Source organism: Telopea speciosissima, chromosome 3 (assembly GCF_018873765.1).
Source record: "Telopea speciosissima isolate NSW1024214 ecotype Mountain lineage chromosome 3, Tspe_v1, whole genome shotgun sequence".
NCBI lineage: Eukaryota > Viridiplantae > Streptophyta > Magnoliopsida > Proteales > Proteaceae > Telopea > Telopea speciosissima.
The window spans coordinates 63872112-63896204 of NC_057918.1; the positions used below are offsets into that span (position 1 = coordinate 63872112).

The 24093-nt window shown below is 45.6% G+C and overlaps 1 protein-coding gene and 1 pseudogene across 1 annotated transcript; one reads left to right on the forward strand and one right to left on the reverse strand.

Moving 5' to 3' along the window:
• Positions 1 to 922: 922 nt before the first annotated feature.
• Positions 923 to 15415, reverse strand: LOC122655655 (annotated as a pseudogene).
• Positions 15416 to 22523: 7108 nt separating this feature from the next.
• LOC122656300 (wound-induced protein 1) lies at positions 22524 to 23125 on the forward strand. Its single transcript, XM_043850784.1, has one exon. The coding sequence runs from the start codon at positions 22740 to 22742 to the stop codon at positions 23097 to 23099; it is 360 nt and encodes a 119-aa protein (XP_043706719.1). The 5' UTR covers positions 22524 to 22739; the 3' UTR covers positions 23100 to 23125.
• The last annotated feature ends 968 nt before the right edge of the window (positions 23126 to 24093 follow it).

Here is a 24093-nt window from a genome sequence, read left to right on the forward strand (position 1 = left end):
GCCTGGGTGCAGGCTGCACTGCACACAGAGAACATTAATGCGCACAGAGAACATTCTCGCAATAATCTTATTCTTGGAATTGTGCACATATCAATTGAACTTGGCCGTCAAACTGCTACAGTGGTGATAAGTTGTTAGCAACTGCCAGTTTGTGGATTGTTGTTATGTTGTACAAACTTCTAGTTTTAGCCCAGAAGAATATAAGAAAATCAGAATATACTAAAATAGATTATTTAATTTTGTAAGAGAAGATTTGATGTGGCTGTCTTTATTACATAAACATTCTTATAATCAGTTGCAGTACTAAAATAGATTGTTTAACCTAGTAAGAGAAGATTTGATGTGGTGCAATTGTGCAACATGTCGTTCTGAAAACTAGGGCATCCTAACCATTTGAACCTGCACGTGCATTATGATTGTCTGATTCGAAAGAAATAAATAAATGAAGCTTTATGAACTGATAATACTTAGTTTAAATTAAGGAAGATTCCGATTCGAACAATGAAGCCAATACGAGTTGGGTTTTGGCCGATTCTGATTTGAACAATGAAGCCAGTCGTCTGATTATGGATTAAGGCAAAGAAATATTAATTGCTTACAAATGAATTAACATTTCCCATCTCCAAACTTGGAGGAAAACAAGTACCAGCAAATTAGATCCATTGAACAGTTAAACAATGCATAAAGAGTGTGAGAAACAATCTTCAAATATTTATTTCTCAAGGATTTGCTAATACAAATCTAAGACTAAACATTTTGATTGTTCATAATTCACAGTTACAGATGCACCACAATTCCCACATCCAAAAGGACCAAAACTTAGTAGGCAAGAAACCCAGAACCCACCATTTCAACATCTAAGATCCATAAATTTACATCATCTATGTAAGACCAAGAAGAAACAGACAATGAGAAGCAACAATCAACCACCATTAAGCCCTCTCACCACGGATCCTACGAGCAAGCTGGATATCTTTAGGCATAATAGTGACTCTCTTGGCATGAATGGCACAAAGATTAGTATCCTCAAAGAGACCCACAAGTTAAGCCTCAGCAGCCTCTTGTAGAGCAGATACGGCACTGCTCTGGAATCGGAGATCGGTCTTGAAGTCCTGAGCGATCTCACGAACAAGACGTTGGAAGGGAAGCTTTCGGATCAGCAGTTCTGTGCTCTTCTGATACTTTCTGATCTCTCGAAGAGCCACTGTTCCAGGCCTGAATCGGTGAGGTTTCTTCACACCTCCGGAGCGGATTTCCGAGCTGCCTTGGTTGCAAGTTGCTTGCGAGGAGCCTTTCCTCCTGTGGACTTTCTTGCTGTTTGCTTTGTTCTAGCCATTTCTATCTCCAACGGAAGCAGAAGCAGACACACAAAGGATGCACAGAGAGAGGGAGCAGAGTGGCTTGTGATTTTTGGTGGAAGGCGGGAAGGGTTATATAGATTTTGAGTTTTTGATGGAAGAGTTATTTGCCGTTCGATTTATACGGTTATGGACGGATGAGATTATCTGTAATCGAGTGACACGGATCGTTTTCCGTGTACTCTGTTTAGGTTCTTTCCTTTCTTCTTTTTTTTGTGTTTGGTAGAAGTTTAGATTCTTTCTGGGGTGTCTAGTTTGTGGAAACTAGAAGGAGTGCAGACCCTCCTGAGCAGTGAGCAAGGAACCTTCCGATTGGAATCTTTGTTTTGAGGAGTGACTGAAGGTGTACCGCTGTATCAAGAAGTGTGACGTAGGAGTATCTCCGTAGTATGACGCATATTCCTATCCAATGGTGTATGCGTAAGGTGTGCAACAGTACATTTAAGTTCTTTATAAAAAAAACAGAGTACATTTTTGTTCATTCGCACAAAAAAAAAAAAATATATATATATATATTGAAATTCATCCTCTAAAGAAATGGAAGGTTACTAATTTTTTTTTTATAGAAAGAGAATTCATTGCAACAAAGAGTCAGTTCAAACAATGGCTTCCGCTTCACACAAACGGAGAAGCTAAGGAGTGGTGAGAGGCCAAACAATTGGGGACTCAACCAAAAGGGAGAGTCACTACAAACAATGGCTTCCATTTCACACAAACGGAGAAGCCAAGGAGTGGTGAGAGGCCAAATAATCGGGGACTCAACCAAAAGGGCCGACCTGGCCAAGGAATCAGCCACAGAATTGGCAGACCTTGGAACAAAAGAAAAAGAACAGTCATCAAAAGATTTTTGAAGATGAATAATATCATGAACTAAACTATTAATAGTAATATCCAGATCCAAAGATAAGAGCTGGTTGATTAAACTAGACCAGTCGGATTCCATCATAACCTTCTTGAAACCACCCCTAATAGCAAGCACTAGCCCTGATCGAATGGCTTTAGCTTCGGCAATAAGAGCAGAATCACAGTGAACACCATATGAATAGGCCGAGAGAGAAAAGCCAGACTGATCACGAATGATATTCCCAATTCCACCTTTTTTAGAAACTTTATTCCAAACAGCATCAACGTTCAATTTAACCCAAGGTGATGAGGGAGGAATCCACTTGGAAATAGGCACCTGAATAGGAGATGAAGGAATATCCATGGGAGGAGAAGCATTGAAAGGACCTTTAATAACTTGATGAAATTCTTGGAATGCTTTATCTACAGCTCTAATAACTTCGGCCAGTGACCAAGTATGGTTCTTGGAAATGATATCGTTCCTGGCTCTCCAAATATACTAGATGAGTTGCAAGAGAAAACAGATCTTGAGCCTTTTTCTTATTAGCAGTAAAGATAGGATCTCAAGCTTTGAACCAATCGCTCATAGTAGCTTGATTTGGAAAATTAATAATTTGGGAGAGTGACGAACCGAACCAAACAGCTTTCGAAAAAGGACAGTTAAGAAAAATATGATCCACCGATTCCATAGTAGCTCCACATCTTTGGCAAGATAGATTAATGAGAATATTCCTTGAATAGAGACCATCTCCAAATGCAATACCATCAGCACAACTCTTACATAAAAAAAGCTTAATTTTAAGGAGTGTAACCGCATTCCAAATTCGTTTCTAGTGGACTTCGTTCAACAACAGATAAGCTTTGGAGGTGGAAGAAGATGTGGGATAGTCCAATAAGGAAGCTTCATTCCTATTGTTAAGGAGATGATACATTGACCGAATCGAGAACTTACCCGACTTAGCACCACCGCAAACTAATTTATCCTCTTGAGGACAAAGACCTAATTGAATCTTGAGGATTTCCTTCTTATCCGCAGGCAAAAAATACTCATTGAGCAAATTAATCCTCCACGTCTGCGTCCTTGGATCAATCAAGTCCGCAACTTTCTCAAGATTACAATTGTTGCGTGTGAAAATCTCCGATGCTTGGTTCGCCCACGGATGAGCCTGCAAAGACCAAGTGATGAGCACAAGAGAGCCGGTGTGGCTCCGGCCTAGGACTCTCCGATGCTAAAGTTAGATCACCAGTGCAACAGCGTAACTGCTAGTAAAAGTGAGATGAGGAATAGTGCTCCATACCTGGGTATTTATAGAGTAAGGAGGAGATGAGACGGTTGGAAGAGTCCTAGTATGGTAGGAGTCCTTCTTTCGGAAGGTTCTCTCGCGTAGAGCGGAGTGGAGAGTTATTTTCGGGGTCGGACTCTTATTAAGGTAAGAGTCCATGTAGAGTGCGATTCCGTGTTGCGCTGGGATCGCGGCTCGGTCCTTATCCCGTGATTCTCGGGATGTGCTGACGTGGCCCGGAGATCCCCGGTGGGGTGCTATGGGAGCTTCAATGGAGGAGGGCTAGGCCTACGAGGTCGGCCCATGGGGTCGGCAAGGGAGGTCAGCCCTGGAGGTTGGTCTCGGCCATGAGCTCGGCTAGGAGTCTATGGCTGACCCGTATAATCTCGGCCTCAGCCACCGGCTAGCTCGCTCAAATCAGGCTTTGTCAGGTGACTTATCGGATATGGGGTCGGCCCAATTCGGTTCTCGGACTGAGGTCGGGTCGGCCACATGGCAGCCTCCGATAGGTGGGATGTTTTATGCCTCATCACAAACCCCCCCACTCATCAGGGGTCGGCTCGGCGTTGATGAGTGAAGTTTCCTGGTCGCTTGTCTACAAGATTCTTGCGGTTGAGTCGAGATTATTTATTGCTGCGGATTTGAAGTTGCACGATCTGACGGTTGGGTGTTAGTGCCACGTCAGCAGAGTCATTATGGCGGGCTCGGGAATTCGAAACGTCCTTTGAACTGGGCCGTTGGATCATGTTGAGCTCTGGTCGGCCGTTGGATCAGTAAAACCCAAGGATTATAAATAGGCGACTCCTAACTATTCATTCTTCACTGCTTTAAGTTATTGACTTCTCAACAAGTTTGGATCCGTCAACTCGGTAGATCTCGTCGTTTGCTTGCTCGTGATCGACTCGGCCGAAGCTTCGTTCGTGATCGACTCGGCCGCCGTTTCGTTCCCGCTCAGCTCTTCTTCAACCAGTAAGTCTTCTCCGCCCAGTATGTCAGTTGGTAGTAGTCCTATGAGCGAACTGCTCTCCAGGGCGGCAGAGGGCACGAGTCCGAGCTGAGAACTCCCCGCTCGCTCTCCCACCATAGACCTGTTGGGCTCGACCTCAGACGAGCCCGATGTAGTGGAGCTTCGTCAGGCCGAGGTGGCCGAACCCCCGTTACCCCTGGAGTTTGACCACGCGGCCCAATCCACAGCCGCAGACCGGGCCGAGAACTCCGGGTCTTCCTCCTCCGATGAGGAATCAAGTGAGGGAGATTCGTCCGAGATGGGGGTTGGCTCGGTAAGCTCATCTACCGACGCCCCTGAGCCCGAGGAAGGCAGTGTCGGCACCGTTCCGAGCACGATCACGGAGGCCGACCTCGACTATCTGAGGACGACCTACGCCATCCCCGAGGACATTCAGCTCCGAGTTCCTAACCCCGGGGAGATGGCCTGCTTCATTAGGCCCGGCGAGGTGGCTCTGTACGAGACACCCTTCAAGTATGCGTTCAGGGTCCCCGTTCTCAGCCTGGTGGACCAGATCTTGGACCACTTCCACTTGTCTCCTGGTCAGCTGGTGCCAAACTCTTGGCTGGCCGTGTACGGCTTCTACGCTTTGTTCTGCGAGATGGGCCGAGGTGCAAGCGTGGCGCTTTTTTCTCGGCTCTTCTTCCTGAAGAAGTCTCCCGAGAAGGGGTGGTACTACTTCTGCCGCCGATCGGGGAAGAGTACGGCTCTAGGCGGCCACAAATTTCTGGTCGGCACGCCGACCTTCAACAAGTATTGGAAGCCTCGTTTTTTCTTTGCTTCCATTCCCAACAGCCCTCTCCGAACCGAGTGGAAGGAGATGAACCTGAACTATGTCAATAGGGTACTACCCCTGACCAAGAACGAGATGACCTTGCTCGACCTGATCCCCCAGCGTCCGCCCTTCGATGTCCTCCAGCTTCAGGACGAGGGGTTTCTTCAGAGTTGGCATATGACCCCGGGTAGGAGCCCTTGCCGAGCCTGTCTCTGTTGTCCGAGCTGACCCCTTTACTTAGTTTTCTTTTCCTTTTTTGACTTGTTTTTTTTTTTTATGTTCTCGGTTTCTCTTGCAGTGGTCGGCCACATTCCTCCTATGGACACAGCTCGGCTAAAGGCCGAGACCATCGCAGATAGGAAGAAGAAAAATTCAGAGAAGAAACCCCGGGGCGAGTCCTCCAAGGCCTCCAAGGGCAAGGCCGTGATGCCGGGACCATCGAACGCGGTGGTCGGTCTGGAGGCCCAGAAGAACACAGGTCCAGCCGGGTCTCCGAGGAAGGGGAAAGGCCGAAAAGGCGAGAGGAGCCCACCGAGAGACATCAAGCGTCAAAAGCTCTCGGTAAACCTGACGAGTGGCGGCCTTCCGCCCGTGGCTTCTCCCACAACATCTCCCGATACATCTTGGGGAGGGCTTCGGCCAACAATGTCCCTGTGAGGCCGACCTGGCGCCTCTTCCCGGGGGACTCGGCCTTGACGTCGGCCGCTCAGGCCAAGGAATGGCTTGATGCAGGTCGGATTCCTGCCGACAAGGAGAAGCTCGAGGCGTTGTCTGACCCCGAGCTCCTCTCCACCCTATTCCAAGATTTTAACATGGTAAGTTTTCTTGTCGGCTTTTGTAATTAGATATGATCTGGGTAATTGGTCTTGATTTTTGTTCTCGTGCTTTTTTGTAGGGGTTCGCCAAAGCAGTGGAGACCATGCTCCGCTTCGAGCGGCTCCTGACCGAGAACTATTCCTTGGACGTCCAGTGCAAGAAGGCTTATCAGGATGCCCAGGATGCCATTCAGAGGCATCGGGAGACCCAAGAGAAGCTCACCGCTGCTGAGGCCGAAGTGGAGAGCTCTCAGGCCGAGGTGGTCAGACAGAGAGAGAAGGTCCGGGCTCTGCAGGCTCGGCTCGCCGAGGTGAAGGAGAAGGCCAAGGAAGATCTGGCCACGGCTCGGAGCGCGGCAGTCAGCGACTATCTCCAATCGGAGGAGTACGCCGATATCTGCCATGAGATCAGGAAGCCTCCCTTCGCCGAAGGTTTTGAGGCAGGCCGAGCTGAGCTTTTGGCCGAGATCAAGGCGGCGTACCCTGATCTCAATCTCTCCCGTTTTGATGATGATGCGACTACCTTTGCAGGGGAGATGGGAGATAAGGAGGGAGCCGAGGTCACCCAAGCTCTGCCCCTTAAGGCACCTGCTCCGGCCGACGTCTTCCCTCTGGGAGCTGGACCCCAAGACCCTGCTGCCGAGCCCAGTACCGTGGACCCTTCCGAGGTCGCCTCCAAGTCCCACGCCGAGGAGACGGAGATGTAAAAATTTTCTTTTTTTTTTTTTTTTCTGGGGCCGAACTGCCCATTTTGTAACCGTGCCGATCAGCGGCTTACAATGAATAAAACAACTTATTTTTTCTAGAATTTGTCTAAGTATTTTAACTCGGCGCCCTCAGCATTCTTTTCCTTGCGTATTCTGTTTTGTTTGTGGCCAAGCTGCCGAGTCGTTTCACTAGCCGAGCTTAGGAACTCATTTCTTTTTCATCCATGCCTCATGTGGTAGGCGGTTTCGGTCATGCCACGCCCGAGGTCAATGTGATCCTCGCTTTGGTTGGTTAATTCGCCTTTCCCTTCGGTCCGATTGGAGAGGCTATCATATAAGCGGACGCGTGGCCGAATATCCTTCCTGGCCGAGCCTAATGCCTTAGCTTAGTTTTGTACTTTGTTAGGCTCGGCCAAATAGGGATGTCGGCCCTTGAGAGGTCGGCCAGGTCTATGAGGACAGGTCTTACGACTTGGCTGCCGACCTACGAGGGTCGGTCTTTGATGTCGACCTAGTCTATGAGGACCGGTCTTATGACTTGGCTGCCGACCTATGAGGGTCGGTCTTTGATGTCGGCCTGGTCTATGAGGACCGGTCTTACGACTTGGCTGCCGACCTATAAGGGTCGGTCTTTGAGGTCGGCCTGGTCTATGAGGATCGATCTTTCGACTTGGCTGCCGACCTATGAGGGTCGGTCTTTGATGTCGGCCTGGTCTATGAGGACCGGTCTTACGACTTGGCTGCCGACCTATGAGGGTCGGTCTTTGATGTCGGCCTGGTCTATGAGGACCGGTCTTACGACTTCGACCTGGGAGCTTGCCAATACGTTAAGTGGTGGAGAAAAGACTTTATTGAATCAAATGTCAGAACTGAAGCCGAATACAAGCATGCTCAATTATTGAAAAAACTTCTTCAAATTTTCCGAGTTCTAAGGTCTCGGTACCTTCTTGCCCCCCGGAGTCTGCAAGCGATATGTGCCAGGGCGAATTTGCTTGGAGACTATGTACGGGCCTTCCCAATTTGGTGCTAATTTTCCTTGTTGCCTCGGCTGGGATGCGCTGAGTTTTCTGAGAACAAGGTCCCCTTGGCGGAAATGCCGCTCTTTGACTCTTGAATCATAGTAGCTCGCCGTCTTCTGTTGGTACGCCGCGTTCCGGAGTAGGGCATTTTCTCGGCCTTCATCGAGGAAGTCCAGATTGGCTCTCAGCCCATCTTCATAGGTCTTCTCATCGAAGTTGAGCACTCGGTACGATGAGGCCATAACTTTAACCGGTGCGAGGGCTTCGGTCCCATAAGCGAGGCGAAATGGACTCTCCCCGGTTGGAGTTCTTACAGTCGTCCGATATGCCCATAGGACGCTTGGGAGTTCTTCCACCCATCTCCCCTTGGCCTCATCCAACCTTCTCTTAATGCCGGCGAGTAATGTTCGGTTGGACACCTCTACTTGTCCATTTGCTTGTGGATGAGCTACCGAGATGGGTCGAAAGTCAATGTGGAAGTGCTCGCAGAACTCTCGAAAGGCCGGGTTATTGAATTGCGCGCCATTATCAGTGATGAGAACTTTCGATAGCCCGAACCGGTAGATGACCTTATCTCGGAAAAATTTCTCCATGTTCTTCTCAGTGATTGTGGCAAGGGGCTCGGCCTCGACCCACTTGGTGAAGTAATCGATCGCTACTACTACGTATTTTCTGTTTCCCGATGCCGGGGTGAAATCTCCGAGAATGTCCATTCCCCACATAGCGAATGGGATTGGGCTCAGCATTGAGGTTAACTTTGTTGCTGGTCGGCTTGGGATTGGCGCAAACAATTGGCACTTCTCACACGTCTTCACGTATCTCATGGCCTCTTCTTGCATTCTTGGCCAATAGAATCCTTGCTGAAGTATCTTGTATGCAAGAGCTCGGCCGCCCATGTGACTCCCGCATATTCCCTCATGCACCTCGGCTAATGCATACTCGGCCCCCTTCGGTCCCAGACATCGGAGAAGAGGGGCCGAGATTGCTCTTTTGTAGAGTACTCCGTCGATCATCGAGTACTTGGAAGCTCGGATCTTGACCTTCCTTGCTTCGTCTCGGTTCCCCGGGAGCAGGTCATTCTCCAAGTAGTTGACAATGGGGTCCAACCAGGTCGGCCTGTCCTCTTCAATGTGCTTTACGCTTTCTTCTTGTAAGGAGGGCTTCTCCAATATTTCTATGTATACTGACCGGCTCAGGTATTGGAGGTCGGCCTCGGCCAACCTGGATAAGGAGTCAGCCGCGGCATTCTCTTTTCTCGGTATTCGAGTCATCTCAAAGTGCTCGAGCTCGGAGATCAGATCTCGTTCTCGGCCCAGGTATGCTATCATCCTTTCGTCTTTCGCCTCGTAGTCTCTGTTGACCTGGTTGACCACAAGTTGGGAGTCTCCTCGCACCTTCAACCGCTTTATGCCCATAGCTTTGCTGACTCGAAGTCCAGCTAGAAGGGCTTCATACTCAGCCTCATTGTTCGAGGCGGGAAACTTGAACCTTAGGGCATATTGGACCAGAAACCCTTCGGGGCTTACAAGTATTAGGCCGGCCCCGCTTCCTCCGGAGTTGCTTGAGCCGTCGACATTCATGGTCCAAATCGGGTCGGCAGTAGCCCCGACCTCTTCGACTGTCTTTTCTTCTCCGACCTCATGTTCGGGCCCCGTGCATTCGGCGATGAAGTCGGCAAGGGCTTGTCCTTTTATCGACGTCCTCGGTCGATAGCTTATATCGTATTCACTCAGCTCAACCGCCCAGGAAAACAGCCGTCCCGAAACGTCAGGTTTGTGCAATATCTTCTTGAGTGGCTGGTCGGTCAGTACCGCGATCGGATGAGCTTGGAAGTACGGCCTTAGTTTCCTTGCAGCCGTGACTAGAGCGAATGCTACTTTCTCAAACCCGGAGTACCTTGTCTCAGCATCAACAAGAACGTGGCTGATATAGTATATCGGCCTTTGAGTTCGACTCTCTTCCCTGATCAACACCGCACTGACCGCTACGGGAGTGGCGGCTAAGTAGACTTGAAGCTCCTCTTCTGGTTTAGGTCGGCTGAGAAGAGGCGGGTTCTCCAAATATTTCTTCAGCTCTTCAAAAGCTTCCTGGCATTCGGACGGCCAGATAAAGTCTTTTGGGTTTCGGATATTCTTTAGGGCCTTAAAGAACGGTAGGCACTTGTCGCTCGATCTCGACATGAATCGCGCCAACGCCGCCACACGTCTGTTTAGCCTCTGTACTTCTCGGATCGTCCTTGGAGGACTCATCTCTTAGATGGCTCTGATTTTTGCCGGATTGGCTTCGATGCCTCTGACAGAGACCATGAAGCCGAGGAACTTTCCCGAGGTTACGCCAAATGCACACTTGGCGGGATTCAGCTTCATCTGGTTCTTCCTCAATACGCCAAAGGCTTCTTCCAGGTCGGCCAAGTGGTGTTCGGCCTTCAAACTTTTCACCAACATGTCGTCCACGTAGACTTCCATGTTCTTTCCGATCTGTCCGCGGAATATATAGTTCACGAGGCGCTGGTATGTCGCTCCGGCGTTCTTCAATCCGAACGGCATGACCTTGTAGCAGAAATTCTCTTGGTCAGTTCGGAAGGCCGTGTACGACTCGTCCTCCTCATGCATCATGATTTGGTTGTAGCCGGAGTACGCGTCCATAAAACTCAGCATCTCGTGACCTGCCGGGGCGTCTATCAAGAGGTCGATCCAAGGTAGTGGGTATTCATCTTTTGGGCAAGCCTTGTTGAGATCGGTGTAGTCGACACACATTCTCCACTTCCCGTTCGGTTTAGGGACCATGACGACGTTGGCCAACCAGGTCTAGAATTTCTCTTCTCGGATGAATCCTGATCGGCGAAGCTTTTCCACCTCTTCTTTGATTGCAGTTTGTCGATCAAGTGCGTAGTTCCTTCTCTTCTGCCGGATTGGTTTTCGACCCGGATCCACATGGAGTCGGTGCTCAGCTATATGCCTGGGTATGCCCGACATGTCAGCGGCCGACCAGGCGAAGACATCGGCATTCGCTTTTAAGAAAACTCCGAGCCGCCTCCTTTGATCTTCATTTAGTAGTGATCCGAGCTGGACCACCTTGGCTGGGTCATCTTCGCTGAGATGAAGTGGGGTGAGGTCTTCCACGGGTCGTCATCTTCTCTCGATCAGCTCATCCCGCTGATCTTCGGGGAGATGCTCGGCGCACATGGCCATTCCTCGCACATTACCCTTGTTTTGCTTGACGAAAGTAGCGTAGCACTCTCGTGCCTTCTTCTGGTCGTCTCGGACCTCGCCGACACCGTTCTCGGTGGGGAACTTCATCTTCAAGTGTGTCGGGGAGATGATGGCTTGGAGGGCGGTCAATGAAGGACGGCCGAGTATGGCGTTGAATGCCACTATCGACCGTACCACCATGAATTTAACTTGGATCGTCGCCTGGCATGGAGCTTGCCCAATTGTGACTAGTAGGTCGATCGAGCCCTTGATGGTCGCGGCCGCTCCCGAGAACCCGTGAAGCGAGGTGCCTTCGGGCTTGAGAGCTTCATCGCAGAACCCAAATTATCGGTACGCTTCTAGTGACATAAGGTCCACGGATGCGCCGGTATCGACCAATACACGGTGGACGGGCCTGTTCGCAATTTCTACCTGCACCACTAAAGCATCGTCATGAGGTAAACTTATACCTTCAAGGTCAGCTTCGGTGAAGGAGATCGTCAACGCCGGCTTGAGTTTCTTGGCGGGCATCTCGGCCACTCCGACGAAGCGCGCGTTTGCCTTAGCCTTTCGAGTAGTCTCTTGCCCGGGCCCTCCGAGGATAGTGTATATGGGGGCTCCCTTGTCATTGCTCGGCCCGGATCCGTCCTCCTTCTTCTCGGCTCGGACCTTGTCATCGTCTCTTTCAACTCGCCTGTTTTCGGTCCTAGGCTCGGCTCTTCTTTGATCTCGGTCATCAGGCCGCCGACCTCCACGATCTTCTCGGCCTCCTTTGACATATCGCTTCAAATGACCCACTTTTATCAGCTCTTCGATTTCTCTTTTCAGCTGATCGTGACCGGTGTCCTTGTGGAACTGGCAATATTTGTTGGGATTCCGAGATGACCCCGCTTGCATCGGTCGGGGTCGACGGATGTACCCCCCATCTTGTATTTGCATCAGGATCTCCTTGCGAGACGCATTCAATGGCGTGTAGTCGGGGCTCCGAGCTCGATCCGACCTGTCAGCTCGGCGATCCGTCCTTGGCCTTTTGCCTTCCCTTCTGTCGTCTGTTGTCGGCCTTTTCTTGTCGGTATGACCTTCGTTGCCCTTCCGGGCTTGGAGGACCTCGGCCATATTTACGAATTCGTTGCACCTCTCCAAGAGCTCGGCCAGGTTTCTTGTCGGCTTCCGGGCCAAGTCCTTGATAAGGTCCATGTCGGCCAATCCGTTGCTCATAGCCGTATGGGCCGTGGCCTCATCCAAATCCTTGATATCTAAGGATTCCTTGTTGAAGCGGGAGACGAATGCTCGGATCGACTCGCCAAATCTGTTGCGTGTGAAAATCTCCGATGCTTGGTTCGCCCACGGATGAGCCTACAAAGACCAAGTGATGAGCACAAGAGAGCCGGTGTGGCTCCGGCCTAGGACTCTCCGATGCTAAAGTTAGATCACCAGTGCAACAGCGTAACTGCTAGTAAAAGTGAGATGAGGAATAGTGCTCCATACCTGGGTATTTATAGAATAAGGAGGAGATGAGACGGTTGGAAGAGTCCTAGTATGGTAGGAGTCCTTCTTTCGGAAGGTTCTCTCGCGTAGAGCGGAGTGGAGAGTTATTTTCGGGGTCGGACTCTTATTAAGGTAAGAGTCCATGTAGAGTGCGATTCCGTGTTGCGCTGGGATCGCGGCTCGGTCCTTATCCCGTGATTCTCGGGATGTGCTGACGTGGCCCGGAGATCCCCGGTGGGGTGCTATGGGAGCTTCAATGGAGGAGGGCTAGGCCTACGAGGTCGGCCCATGGGGTCGGCAAGGGAGGTCGGCCCGGGAGGTTGGTCTCGGCCATGAGCTCGGCTAGGAGTCTATGGCTGACCTGTATAATCTCGGCCTCAGCCACCGGCTAGCTCGCTCAAATCAGGCTTTGTCAGGTGACTTATCGGATATGGGGTCGGCCCAATTCGGTTCTCGGACTGAGGTCGGGTCGGCCACGTGGCAACCTCCAATAGGTGGGATGTTTTATGCCTCATCAACAATTTTGAGGTTTAATCGATCGGACTTTAAAATTGGAAATTGAAGGTATCCATCTATCATTCCATATTGAAATTTTATCTCCAAAGCCAACGATCCAAATAAGGCCCAAAATAAGCGAGTCCATGCCTTCCAATAAACTGCGCCAACCCCAGGAGGGCTGATGACCCAACTTAGCCTGCAAAAAATCCTTATTAGGAAAATAAATATTCTTCATCATAGTGGCCCACACCAAGGAAGGAGATGACCAAATCCTCCAAGCATTACAGGTTACCAATTTTACAACATAAATAGGATACCTCTCTAAGGAATTCTTTTTTTCAAGATCTAAGACCAGATTTGGTATGATTTCTAGTTCAATTTCAAATTGATTTCATGAAATAGTCAACAAATAGATTTTTGGTCAGGAGATTGAAATTGTTTTGGTTGTATCAATATGAAATATTTCATGAATAAAATATCCATTTGATAGTTCAATTTTTTAGGATGGATTCTCTATATTTCTTTGGGAAGGGTGGTGGTGGGGCGGTGGTGACAGTGGCAGTGGCGGTGGTGGCGGGGTTGTGGTGGCAACGGTAACAGTGGAGTGGTGATTAAACCATTAGGAGAAGAAAGGTGGTGTTTTATTTTTAACATGAAATTACTACTTTACTCATCAAAATAACCATGCGCTCATTAAAGAGCAAGAGTAAAATCAATAAGGTTCGACTTACAACATTAAAATTTCCATTGATGAAATATATTGTGTCTCATTAAATTACTTGTACACCCCCTATACTATGATCCGGTTGTTTGACACCCCCAAAGTTTGAAATTATTACTTGAAGCCCCCTTGCATTTTAAGATTTCTTACAATTAGCCTTTGTCCAAATGTCCATTAGTCAGTCACCATTTAGCGATGAAGTCATGGGTTAGAAAAATCCTAAATGCTCAAACTACCCTTTAAGGGTAGTGAGAATTGACCCTTCTACCCTTTGGCCATAGTAGAAGGAAAGATGTCTTCCATTTCACCGTTGAACAAACCTCCATTCCATTTGTTGTTGTTGTGGCGATTTGCAAACGTCGGAGAAAAATGAAGCAAACATCCTAGGAAGATCCCACCATGGCCATAAAAAAAACCCCAACCATTCTTACTTGTTTTCTGATTTTTTTTTTCTTGGGAGAAAAAGGGATCGGTGGAGCGCGATTGGAGAAACCAAAATGAAAACACCAACTGAATTTTTTGGCTTCAACGGTTAGAATAGATATGTATAAAGAATTTTTAAATTTGTACAAAATCACGCTTTTAAAAAAAAAATTTCCTTGGGCAGCCTTGGCTGCCATTATCGTGAGCCCATAAAAGGGTCTGCCTAGTGGTGGCGGTTGTAAGGACCACAACAAAGTTTAGCTGTGAAGGCCAAAGGAGGGGAAGAATCCAAGTAGTAGAGACCACCGTGTCTTTTACCCATTGCAAAAACTGTCTTCGTGTGTTGGTCCTGAAAAAGACAAGAATCAGGGACAAAAACAATTAGACAATTGGTTTGGACAGTGAGTTTACTCATAGTTAAGAGATTAAATTTAAAAGAGGGAACAAGTAGTACATTACGAAGAGAAAGATATGGAAATAGAGGGACGGTACCAACACGGGTTACTGGGGCAACGGATCTATTAGGTAACCGTATAGAAATGGGGATTTTTTTCCTCTAAGGTTCCCTCACCCATACGGTTGTGAGGTTCCTTTAGGGATGTTCAACATGTGTCACAGAAAAATCCAACGGCTGGTTTTTCATGACATGTATATGTTGGTAGTTTCCATTGAACGTGACTCTCTCTCTCTCCTCTCTCCACTCTATCCTCAAAACCACTCTCAATGGAAACCTCTCTCCACATAAGCAGTTTCTCAATGAAACTGCAACTCTCACAGTGTCACGTCTCCTCTCTCTCTCAACTATCTCGTCTTTCTCCTCAGCCAGGCTCTCTCTCTCCTCTATCTCGTCTCTCTCCTTTTTCTCTCCTCTATCTCGTCTCTCTCCTCTCTCAGGCATCTGCAACTGTTTACTCTCGGCCCTCCATAAACCTCCCGAGAAGAGTGACGATCGATCAGTCTCGCTCCACTACAAGTACTCCAATATGTGTTTGTGTTTTGTTTTTTTTTTACAAAAAACGTTTTTGTTTGTTGGTTTTACTTGTATGAATAAATAATAATTTCATGTATTAGCAGGTTGCAAAGTTATTAACATGGATTTCCTTCTCGACTGTGTCAATATAAAGTGAAAAGTAGAATTAGATGTTTGAACAATAGGATATAAAGTTTAAATTTTGAATGCCATTTCACAAGAGGAGAGAGAGAGAGGAGACGTGAGAGAGGAGAGAGTTGCTTACGTGGAGAGAGGTTTCTATTGAGAGTGGTTTTGAGGATAGAGTGGAGAGAGGAGAGAGAGAGAGAGAGTCACATTCAATGGAAACTACCAACATAAACATGTCATGAAAAGCCAGTCGTTGGATTTTTCTGTGACACATGTCGAACATCCCTAAAGGGAACCTCACAACCGTATGGGTGAGGGAACTTTAGAGGAAAAAAATCCATAGAAATGGTGGTGGATGAGTTAGAAGTGGAAAATAAAGTGGGGTCAGCGACCATGTGATCTGTTGCACCGGTGTCAATAATCCAATAAAAGGAAAGAGGAAATACAAGGAGAGCTTTACCTGCAAGTATAGCCAGTGGATGGGGATTACCAGTAGGGATAAGAGAGAGGAGCTGTTCAATTTGATTCGTAGAAATGGTAGGAAATGCAGCAGCGGTTGGAACAGAATCGCCAGACTATGACACGTTCGCAGCAGGGAAACAAGTGGATGCAATGTTATTAGTAGAATTGGCAGTGTTGCGAGACTTGGTCTAGTTGCTGTCACCTTTTCGAGGGGTCCAATTGGGAGGATAGCCATGTTGTTTGAAGCACCTGGAATCGGAATGGCCATCCATGTTACAAAAATTGCAATGATAGCGTGATCGATTGCCTTTAGAATCTGTCCAAGAAGGTGAGTGTTGAGCAGCCAAGGCAGCTTGGTCAAGAGGAACAGGATGCGAACCTTGTAAGGAGCGTTGTCGTTCTTCTTGAAGGAGCAGCGAATAGGCCTTGGCCGTGGTTGGTAGTAGATCCGTAAGGAGGATCTGACTACGAACAGCAGAGAACGAGTCATTGAGACCTTGAAGAAAATCGATAAGAGCATCAGTTTCAACATAAGTGTTGAGCGTGTTCATGGCGCCACAGCTGCAGGTGGGCAGCGAGTGATAAGAGGCGAGCTCATCGCAATAAGCCTTCAATGTAGTATAAAAGGTAGAGATGGAGTCAGTCCCTTGAGAATGATTAGAGATGGAACGTCGTATCTCAAATATACGGAGGGCATTTTGCTGTGATAATCTTTCGCAGAGATTAACCCAAACATCACGGGCATTTGTTGTCCAGAGAATGCTATTAGCGATGGAAGGGATGGTAGAGTGAATCAGCCATGACATGACCATGGAGTTGCATCGACCCCAAGCAAAAAATTCCTCGAAATCAGTCGCAGGTGGTGTGAGTTTGTCGTCGATGAACCCAACTTGATTCTTTGCTTGGAGTGCCATGGTAATGGCACGGCTCCAGGTAGGGAAGTTATCACCATTGAGGAGTTGGGTGACAAGGGGGTGCCTGGGTGGTCAGAGTTGTGAAGGAAATAAAGGGAAGTAGGATCAGCGGTGGCTGGTGTTTTGGCCATTAGAAGATCAAGAAGGTAGAAAGGAAAACAGAGGGCATTAGTCTGGGCTGCGTTGGCCTGGCCTGAGCTAACCTATCCTGGGCCGGCCTTGCTCGGGTTGGGTTATAAACCAGGCAACTAAAGCCCAAACAAAGAAAAGATTTAAAGCAAAATGGGCTTAAGCCCACATATCTATTAATAAAGCAAAACCCATGTAATGGATTAGATGTAAAACTTTGATTAAACAATCAGCCCACTTTATGCAAGTGATGGGATACAAGACATCAACCCCAACATAATCACATACTTCACACTCAACGGATTCCCACTTGATACTCTATCTATTCGAAAAGTGGATTCCTTATTGAGAATCTCGCATTCATAGATGAATTTCGTGATCTAGAGCACCGGTAGTTAGCCAGTGTTGGAATTAACTTTTGGTATACCCAAACACACATTCCCACTTGCAGCAGTGAGGACATATCAGGATTGGAGACCAGAGCCATCAATAATAAGAGTCTTATGCAAATATAAAACAGACAATCTTACATGCAGACTCCTATAATGATCCAATTCGATACACATGACATATAAGTCCCTAGTTACAAGCAATTTAAAAGTCTAATGGTCAGAAACAAACAATCACACATAATGGGAATTAATATCAATTGAACTATTAATATTAGGAGAACTAGTTTTTTGTCTGGCAGTGTGGGCTGCACCACCTCTCCCATGAGTCTATCTCTCTCCTCCTCATATACAATGACACCTCAGTTCCTTGTTTTGAGGAGGAAAGAGATAGACGTATGGGAGTGTTGATGTAGACCACACTCCCGAACAAAGTTTTTTCCCCCCTAATATTAGGTTTAGTGGACACACATATGTGTGTACATGTGTGATCTAGGAGGAATTGTAGTTGGATTTGGAGATCGACTTCAAAGATTTCTTAGGTATAGGATATAGTCACATGTGTCTTTTCTCATTTGTCCATGTTCTACTTGGCATCTGACGAAAATCTTCGTTGGCAATTCATTCTTTTGCAGTGTTTCCATCACTCTCAAAATAATAATGGACGATGAGGTATTGATTGACGTAATGTTTTAAGCTTTTTTTTCTTTTCTTTTTTTTTCTTTTTTTTTTTTTTTTTTTTTTTTTTGACTTGGCTTCTGTTGATGGCTATGCCGTAGGTGGGATACGTTGATAGCTATATTATATTTTTCTATCTGGGTATGTCTAGACTATAATCTTGTACATCTTTCTTTCATTTTTAATATACTTTTGCTTATCTTTAGTAAAAAAAAAAAAATGACTGAATGCAAAAAGTGTTTCAACAATATTATATACCTGAACTGCTTTTACTCTATATATTATCTTCTATCACCTTTTCAAATACTTTTGACATCATTGCTTGTGTGTAGATTCGCTTTAAAAAAAGTTTAAAAGCCCTCCCAGGTCTTCCTTCCTCCTAATTAGAGAAACCAAATAAAGAAGGTGTAAGACCTCCTTGATCACCTTCCTCGGTTCTTCCTATAATTATGGAGCTATGGAGCGGTTATGCCTCCACGTCTGATGGTGATGTTGTGATGTAGACACAATCCTTTTGGGTTCTGGATTTTCTCTTTGTTGTTTCTTTTCGTAGCTTTGGGTAATTTTGATTGCCCTTACTGTTTTGAAGTAAAATTCTAAGAAATGAGAACTTTCTGATTATCATCACATCATGCAGCTCTTCTGAACTCTGAACCAATTATAAATCTCTGATCACCTTCCTCGATTTTTCCTTTTGTTTTCAATGGTCCATGCTCCCTCAAAACAGATTAATTTACGGGAAAAAGATTTTTGTCCGGAAGTGTGGCCTACGCCAGCACTCCCATGAGTCTATCTCTCTCCTCCCCATGTGAATTTAAGGAGGAAAAAGATAGACACATGGGAGTGCTGGCGTATGCCACACTCCCGTACAGAAAACTCCTTCCCTTATTTATTTAATTAAAAAAAAAGAAAAGAAAAAAGATCTCTACTTAGTGATGTTTTCTACGCCTTCTCACAGGGCACCGTGAGATGACGCCTCTGCCCCCTGGGTAGATACCTAGGCGTGCTCACCTATTGGCCTACGCGCTTGTGTAGAGACCATGTGACCAAATAGAGATCTCTTGCCCAAAAAAAAATAGGATAATGTTTTTTGTCTGAGAATGTGGCCTATGTTAGTGCCCTTGGTCTCTCTCTCTCTTTCTTCAACAGGGGTAGATATGTCATTTCATAGGGGGAACAGAGAGATAGATACAGAAAGTACTGACATAGGCCATGCTTCGGCACAAAAAATATTTTCTCTTAAAAAATTTAATCATATTGATTTTTTTGTAGATACTAAACTGTTTTGAATATTAATTCATGCTTAAATAAAGTTAATACATGACTTGGGCAACATTTCCATCTAGGGTTATTATTACTCCTCCACCACCTATTTACTTTCAACATCTTCAAAAGTATATTTGTTTTTCAATTAATGCATTCCAAATAGAACAAACATATTCATATGGAGAATAAACATTAAATACCTCATTGGAAAATGAGTTTTTTTTTTGGATAGAAACAACAACTTTATTTAATCATCGTGTAATACATATAGATGAAGAAGAAACAAACTTCTATTCATATGGAGAATAAACATTTATATGCCTCATTGGATAACGAGTTCAGAATCCTATTTTTGCATTGATAATCTGCTTTTATCCATGCTTCCTTCTTAACATTAACAAAGTGATCATTGCTCTCATCAAGAATGCTTTTAGTTACAAAAAAAGAGACGACAAGTTGGTCTAATCCAAACATGATTTTTTCCTTCCATCTCTTATTGTTAGAACTATTAAACAGATCTATCTCATCAAAATCAGAAATGATTTTCAAGTTCTACATTACAAGAACAAGGACAGTACTTGGAGAACTTTCAGTAGCCATATACAACTCATCTATGTTCTCAATCTACGATCTTAAGAATTGTAGTAAATATAACAATGATATGAGATAGACTTATTTTTTAACTAAATAGCTTCCAAGGAAAATGTATTTCTATCGTTGTGCTAACAAGAAATGAGAAAATACAGAGGAAATGAGAAGATACAGAGATTTTGGGAATGTTTCTCACACTGAGCATGAGAAGACAAACTGCTTTCATTTATATAGAAACAACAATAGCTTAAGTTACATATTGTGCTTACACGTGGACATGAGGGGACCATGTGGACTATGATGTCAGAAACAGAAAAATTAACAAACTAACTAACAACTGTAACAGACTCAGTTTTATTTCTATTATTCACAAAAACTCACGGACTCGTCTACCTACGCCTAGGCACAACCATGCATGAATGACCGGGACACCCCTAGCAAGGAAAAAAAGACCAGGGGTGCACCGGTCATTTTGTTCGCGTCTGTGCTTGGGCGCAGGTACACGTCGTACTGCAGCATCAATTAACATTCTTTTTCCCTACAAAATATTATTGTGAAGAAGTAAGAAATGTTGTAGGTTCAAAGAACCCTTTCCTTTTGAAAAAGGAGAAGTGTTGGTGAGCCTAAGGTATTTTCTATGTTCTGTCACATATAAGAGAGGATTATCTGAACAAACAACATAGAAGCGCATAGAAATGAAATGTGATAATAATGCATTGAAGGGCAACAAGGTCATTTCATGTGAAAAGGATAGACACAAGCCTACCTGACGTATCGCAGAACCTTTTTCCCTTATTCAAGATGCCTATTTGTCAAAAGGGGTTGGGTTGGGTGTGGGCCTCGAGGGGATCAGGAAATAATGGGGCTTTGACAAATTGTGGATCCCACTCTCTCCACCACTTGTGAATCGTGAGTTCCAATGTTCTGAAACGTGGAAAATTATCTCCTTCGACCAGTGCCCCAGTCTCTCTAATAAGGTGGTAGATCCCACCCGGGCAGAGTGTTTGGGTAGGGGTAGAGCAGTCATTGTGCCCCCTTTTAGAGAAACTGGGGATTTGGGCAAGAAACTAAAGGAGATAAAGATCCCCCAAAACATGAAAACGGAAACGACCAAATAGTATTCTTTGGGTGCAGTGGCCATGTGACCAAATAGTATTCTTTTTTCCATGATTTTTTATTAAAAAAAAATTATTATTGCAAGAAGGCGTAGAGAATGCTATAGGTTTAGAGAATCCTTTCCCTTCGTAGGGAAAAATGTCTCTAAGCCTAAAGTAATTCCTATGCCCTCTACATATGATTTATTATTATTCTTTTCTCTTGAAAATTAAATTAAAAAAATATTATTGTATTATCCAGGGAATGTTGTAGATTCAAAGAACCCTTTCCTTCTGAAAAAGGAGAAGTGTCGGTGAGCCTAAGCCCTAAGGCATTTCTTATGCCCTCTCACATATGAGATATGATTCTCTGAACAAGGCAACATAGAGGAGCATAGCAATGAGATGGGATAAAAAAGTAGCATGCATTGAAGGGCAATAAGGTCATTTCATGTGAAAAGGAGAGAGACACAATCGTACCTAATGCCCAACGACTAAGAGAATCTTTTTTCCTTATCCAAATATGAGTTAAACAACGCCACCCAATCATGTCTAAGGCGTGGACACTGTACCTACACAGAACCATAAATGACCACCCAACCCCCCCCCCTCCCATGGTGCCTGGAAAGTCTGCCTTAGAATGGGGATTGGGCGGTCATTCCATGTCTAGCTTTGTCTCGGTGTCTAGTCAGGAAATGATGGGGCTCTTTGACAAATTGCGGATCCCATTGTCTCCACCACGGAAAATTATCCTCTTAGGTTCTTTGTCCGGTATAGTTCTCTAGTGTTTCTAATAAGAGGGGGTTGGACACCACCCGGGCAGTGTGTTTGGGTAGGAAGCAAGTTGATCATTTCCGCCCCTATGAGAGGAATCGGACGAACTGTACCGGCAAGTAAGGGTGTTAAACGGTCCGGTTTCGGTTAAACGATTTGGTTTTAACTGTTTGAAGGTAGAAACCGTAACCAGACTGTTGAACTAAACGGTCTCATAATCAAAACATGGACTATTTAGTAAACGGTTTCGGTTAAATGGTTCTATACGGTTTTACATGGTTTCGATTAGACAGTTCTATACACATTTACTACTCTATTTATTAATACTAGTTATTACTTATTACGTACTAAGTTATTAGTGTTTTTTTTTAAGAAAGAAAATCATTAATGAAGAAACGTGACTATTTAGTAGTTGCTACTTGCTAGGCTTTGATTTTTTGGTTTATCCAAAAAACAAAAAAGTTGTTAGGATTTTTACGGTTAGACGGATTGGTTATAATCGATTTTAATTGGATTATACGGTTTGAAATCATTGGATTAATTGGTCTAAATCGAATTAGACCGATTAAATAAATGGTGTCATTTTTAAAATTATAATCGGACCATTTAACTAAACGGTCTATCAATTTCGATTTAAACGATTTGATTCGATTTCGATAAACGTTTTCGATTTGATTTTGACACCCTTACCGGCAGGGAACTGAGAAGATAAAGATCCACCCACCACTCGTGAGTTCCAATGTCCCGAAACGTGAAACGGAAACGAAACATCTGCCCCTGAGGCTTGAGCCCGCACATCACCTTTTCCTCGTGTCCAAAAATCTATATAAGGCGGACCAACTCCTCAAATCATATCCTCATTCCTCGCTGTTAACTCTCCAATCTCCACAACCAGAGTCGCCCTTCTCTCCTCTTCCCTCTTTCTTTTCTCTATCTTCTTTCTCTCTTGAGCTTGATAGAGAGTAATCGTGTTTTTTTTTTGGTTTTGGTGTGTTCAGTTTTCTTTGCATTTCAGGGTTGTTCTTAGGCTACTGTGCCTGATCCAGCACTGGCTAACCCGGTAGAAATTCTGGAGGAAGAAGGGTCAGAATCCAGTAGTATACATGTGGCTCAAGCCCTATATGAAGCCTTAAACACGAGAGACGTAGCGACGGTGCACCGCCTGCTTGCATCGGACATTGAGTGGTGGTTCCATGGTCCCCCTTCACACCAACATATGATGCGATTGCTCACTGGTGCCTCTACAGACAAGCCCTTCATATTCTTACCTCTTATCTTCGCCGCTATTGGCTCTACCGTTCTCGTTGAAGGCACCGATCAGAAACGTTCGGTTTCGTGGGTTCATGCTTGGACGGTGACCCGTGATGGGATAATCACCCAAGTCAGGGAATACTTCAATACATCCCTCACTGTGACTCGCATCATCGAGAATTCCAATCAATTCTCACCAACATCTTCATCTGCTTCTCCACCGTCAGCGTCGTCGGAATCAACGTTCAAGTGCCAGCAGCTGTGGCAGAGCAAGCTCTCTAAGGCCATCGGAAAAGACGTTCCGGGGCTTGTTCTGGCGATCTAATTTTCCCAATCTCAATCAAAGTAGTGGTCCCAGAACGTTTAATAAAGGGGAATTGAAGAGCACTGTTAGTGTTTGATGGGTTGAGCTCATAAAAAAAGTTATTATAGAGAGTATTACAATATGTTAGCGATGTAGGGATTAGGGTTTCATTTGGGTTTTTTTTTTTTTTTTGTTTGTGTGTTTCTGTGGATTTGGTTTGATTTGGTCTCTGTCATGTGTCTGTGGAAGTCAGGGAAGGAAATGTGCAGGAAGCAATGGCTGCCGAGCCCATTCTATTCCCATGTCTCCATTATTGTATGGCATTGTCTTCAGCATCGTCATTTTTATCAAATAAAAGGATATTCAGTAAAGTGTTGTTCTTTGCGTATATGTAAACAACAACAAAATCTCCAATCTGGTTTTAGCGAATTTTCTTTAAAAAAAACAGAGGAAACAGAGTGGGACTCCACTATTAATATAAACAAGGGAGAATGTTCTTGATAAAGATGAAGAAAGCTGTACCTTCCCTTCGATTCGTCATGGTGATAACGAATTAAGGAATGCCGGTGTGGCTTTCGCCGGCGGTTTAAGATTTTAGACCTCAAGTATGTATAACTCTCTTGAGTATCGATTCAGATTTTTTTTTTGGGTAGAAAGTATGGATTGAGAGATCAGAGTCTGAAGTCCGGAATTGGTTCGGTGGGAGGCTCTGATCCCGGTTCACCCTGCTTCCAACAGTCAACACGGCTGTAAATGGATCGGACGATTGCCCTATCCATCAGGAATTTCAGGAACGTGTAGGGAGAAGAGGGAGAAGGTGGAGAGGGATCGGATCCCTCTACTGCACGGACTGCCCCAATTGCCATGCTGTGCAGACACTGGGCCGCGCACGCAATGACCGCCTTATCACTGCCTGAGTGCCTTGCCCGGGTGGGGGTAAGGCGGTCATTACTTGTGGCCCTGTGTCTGTGCAGCACGACACAGTTGGGGCAGCGTGCAGTAGACGATCCGGATC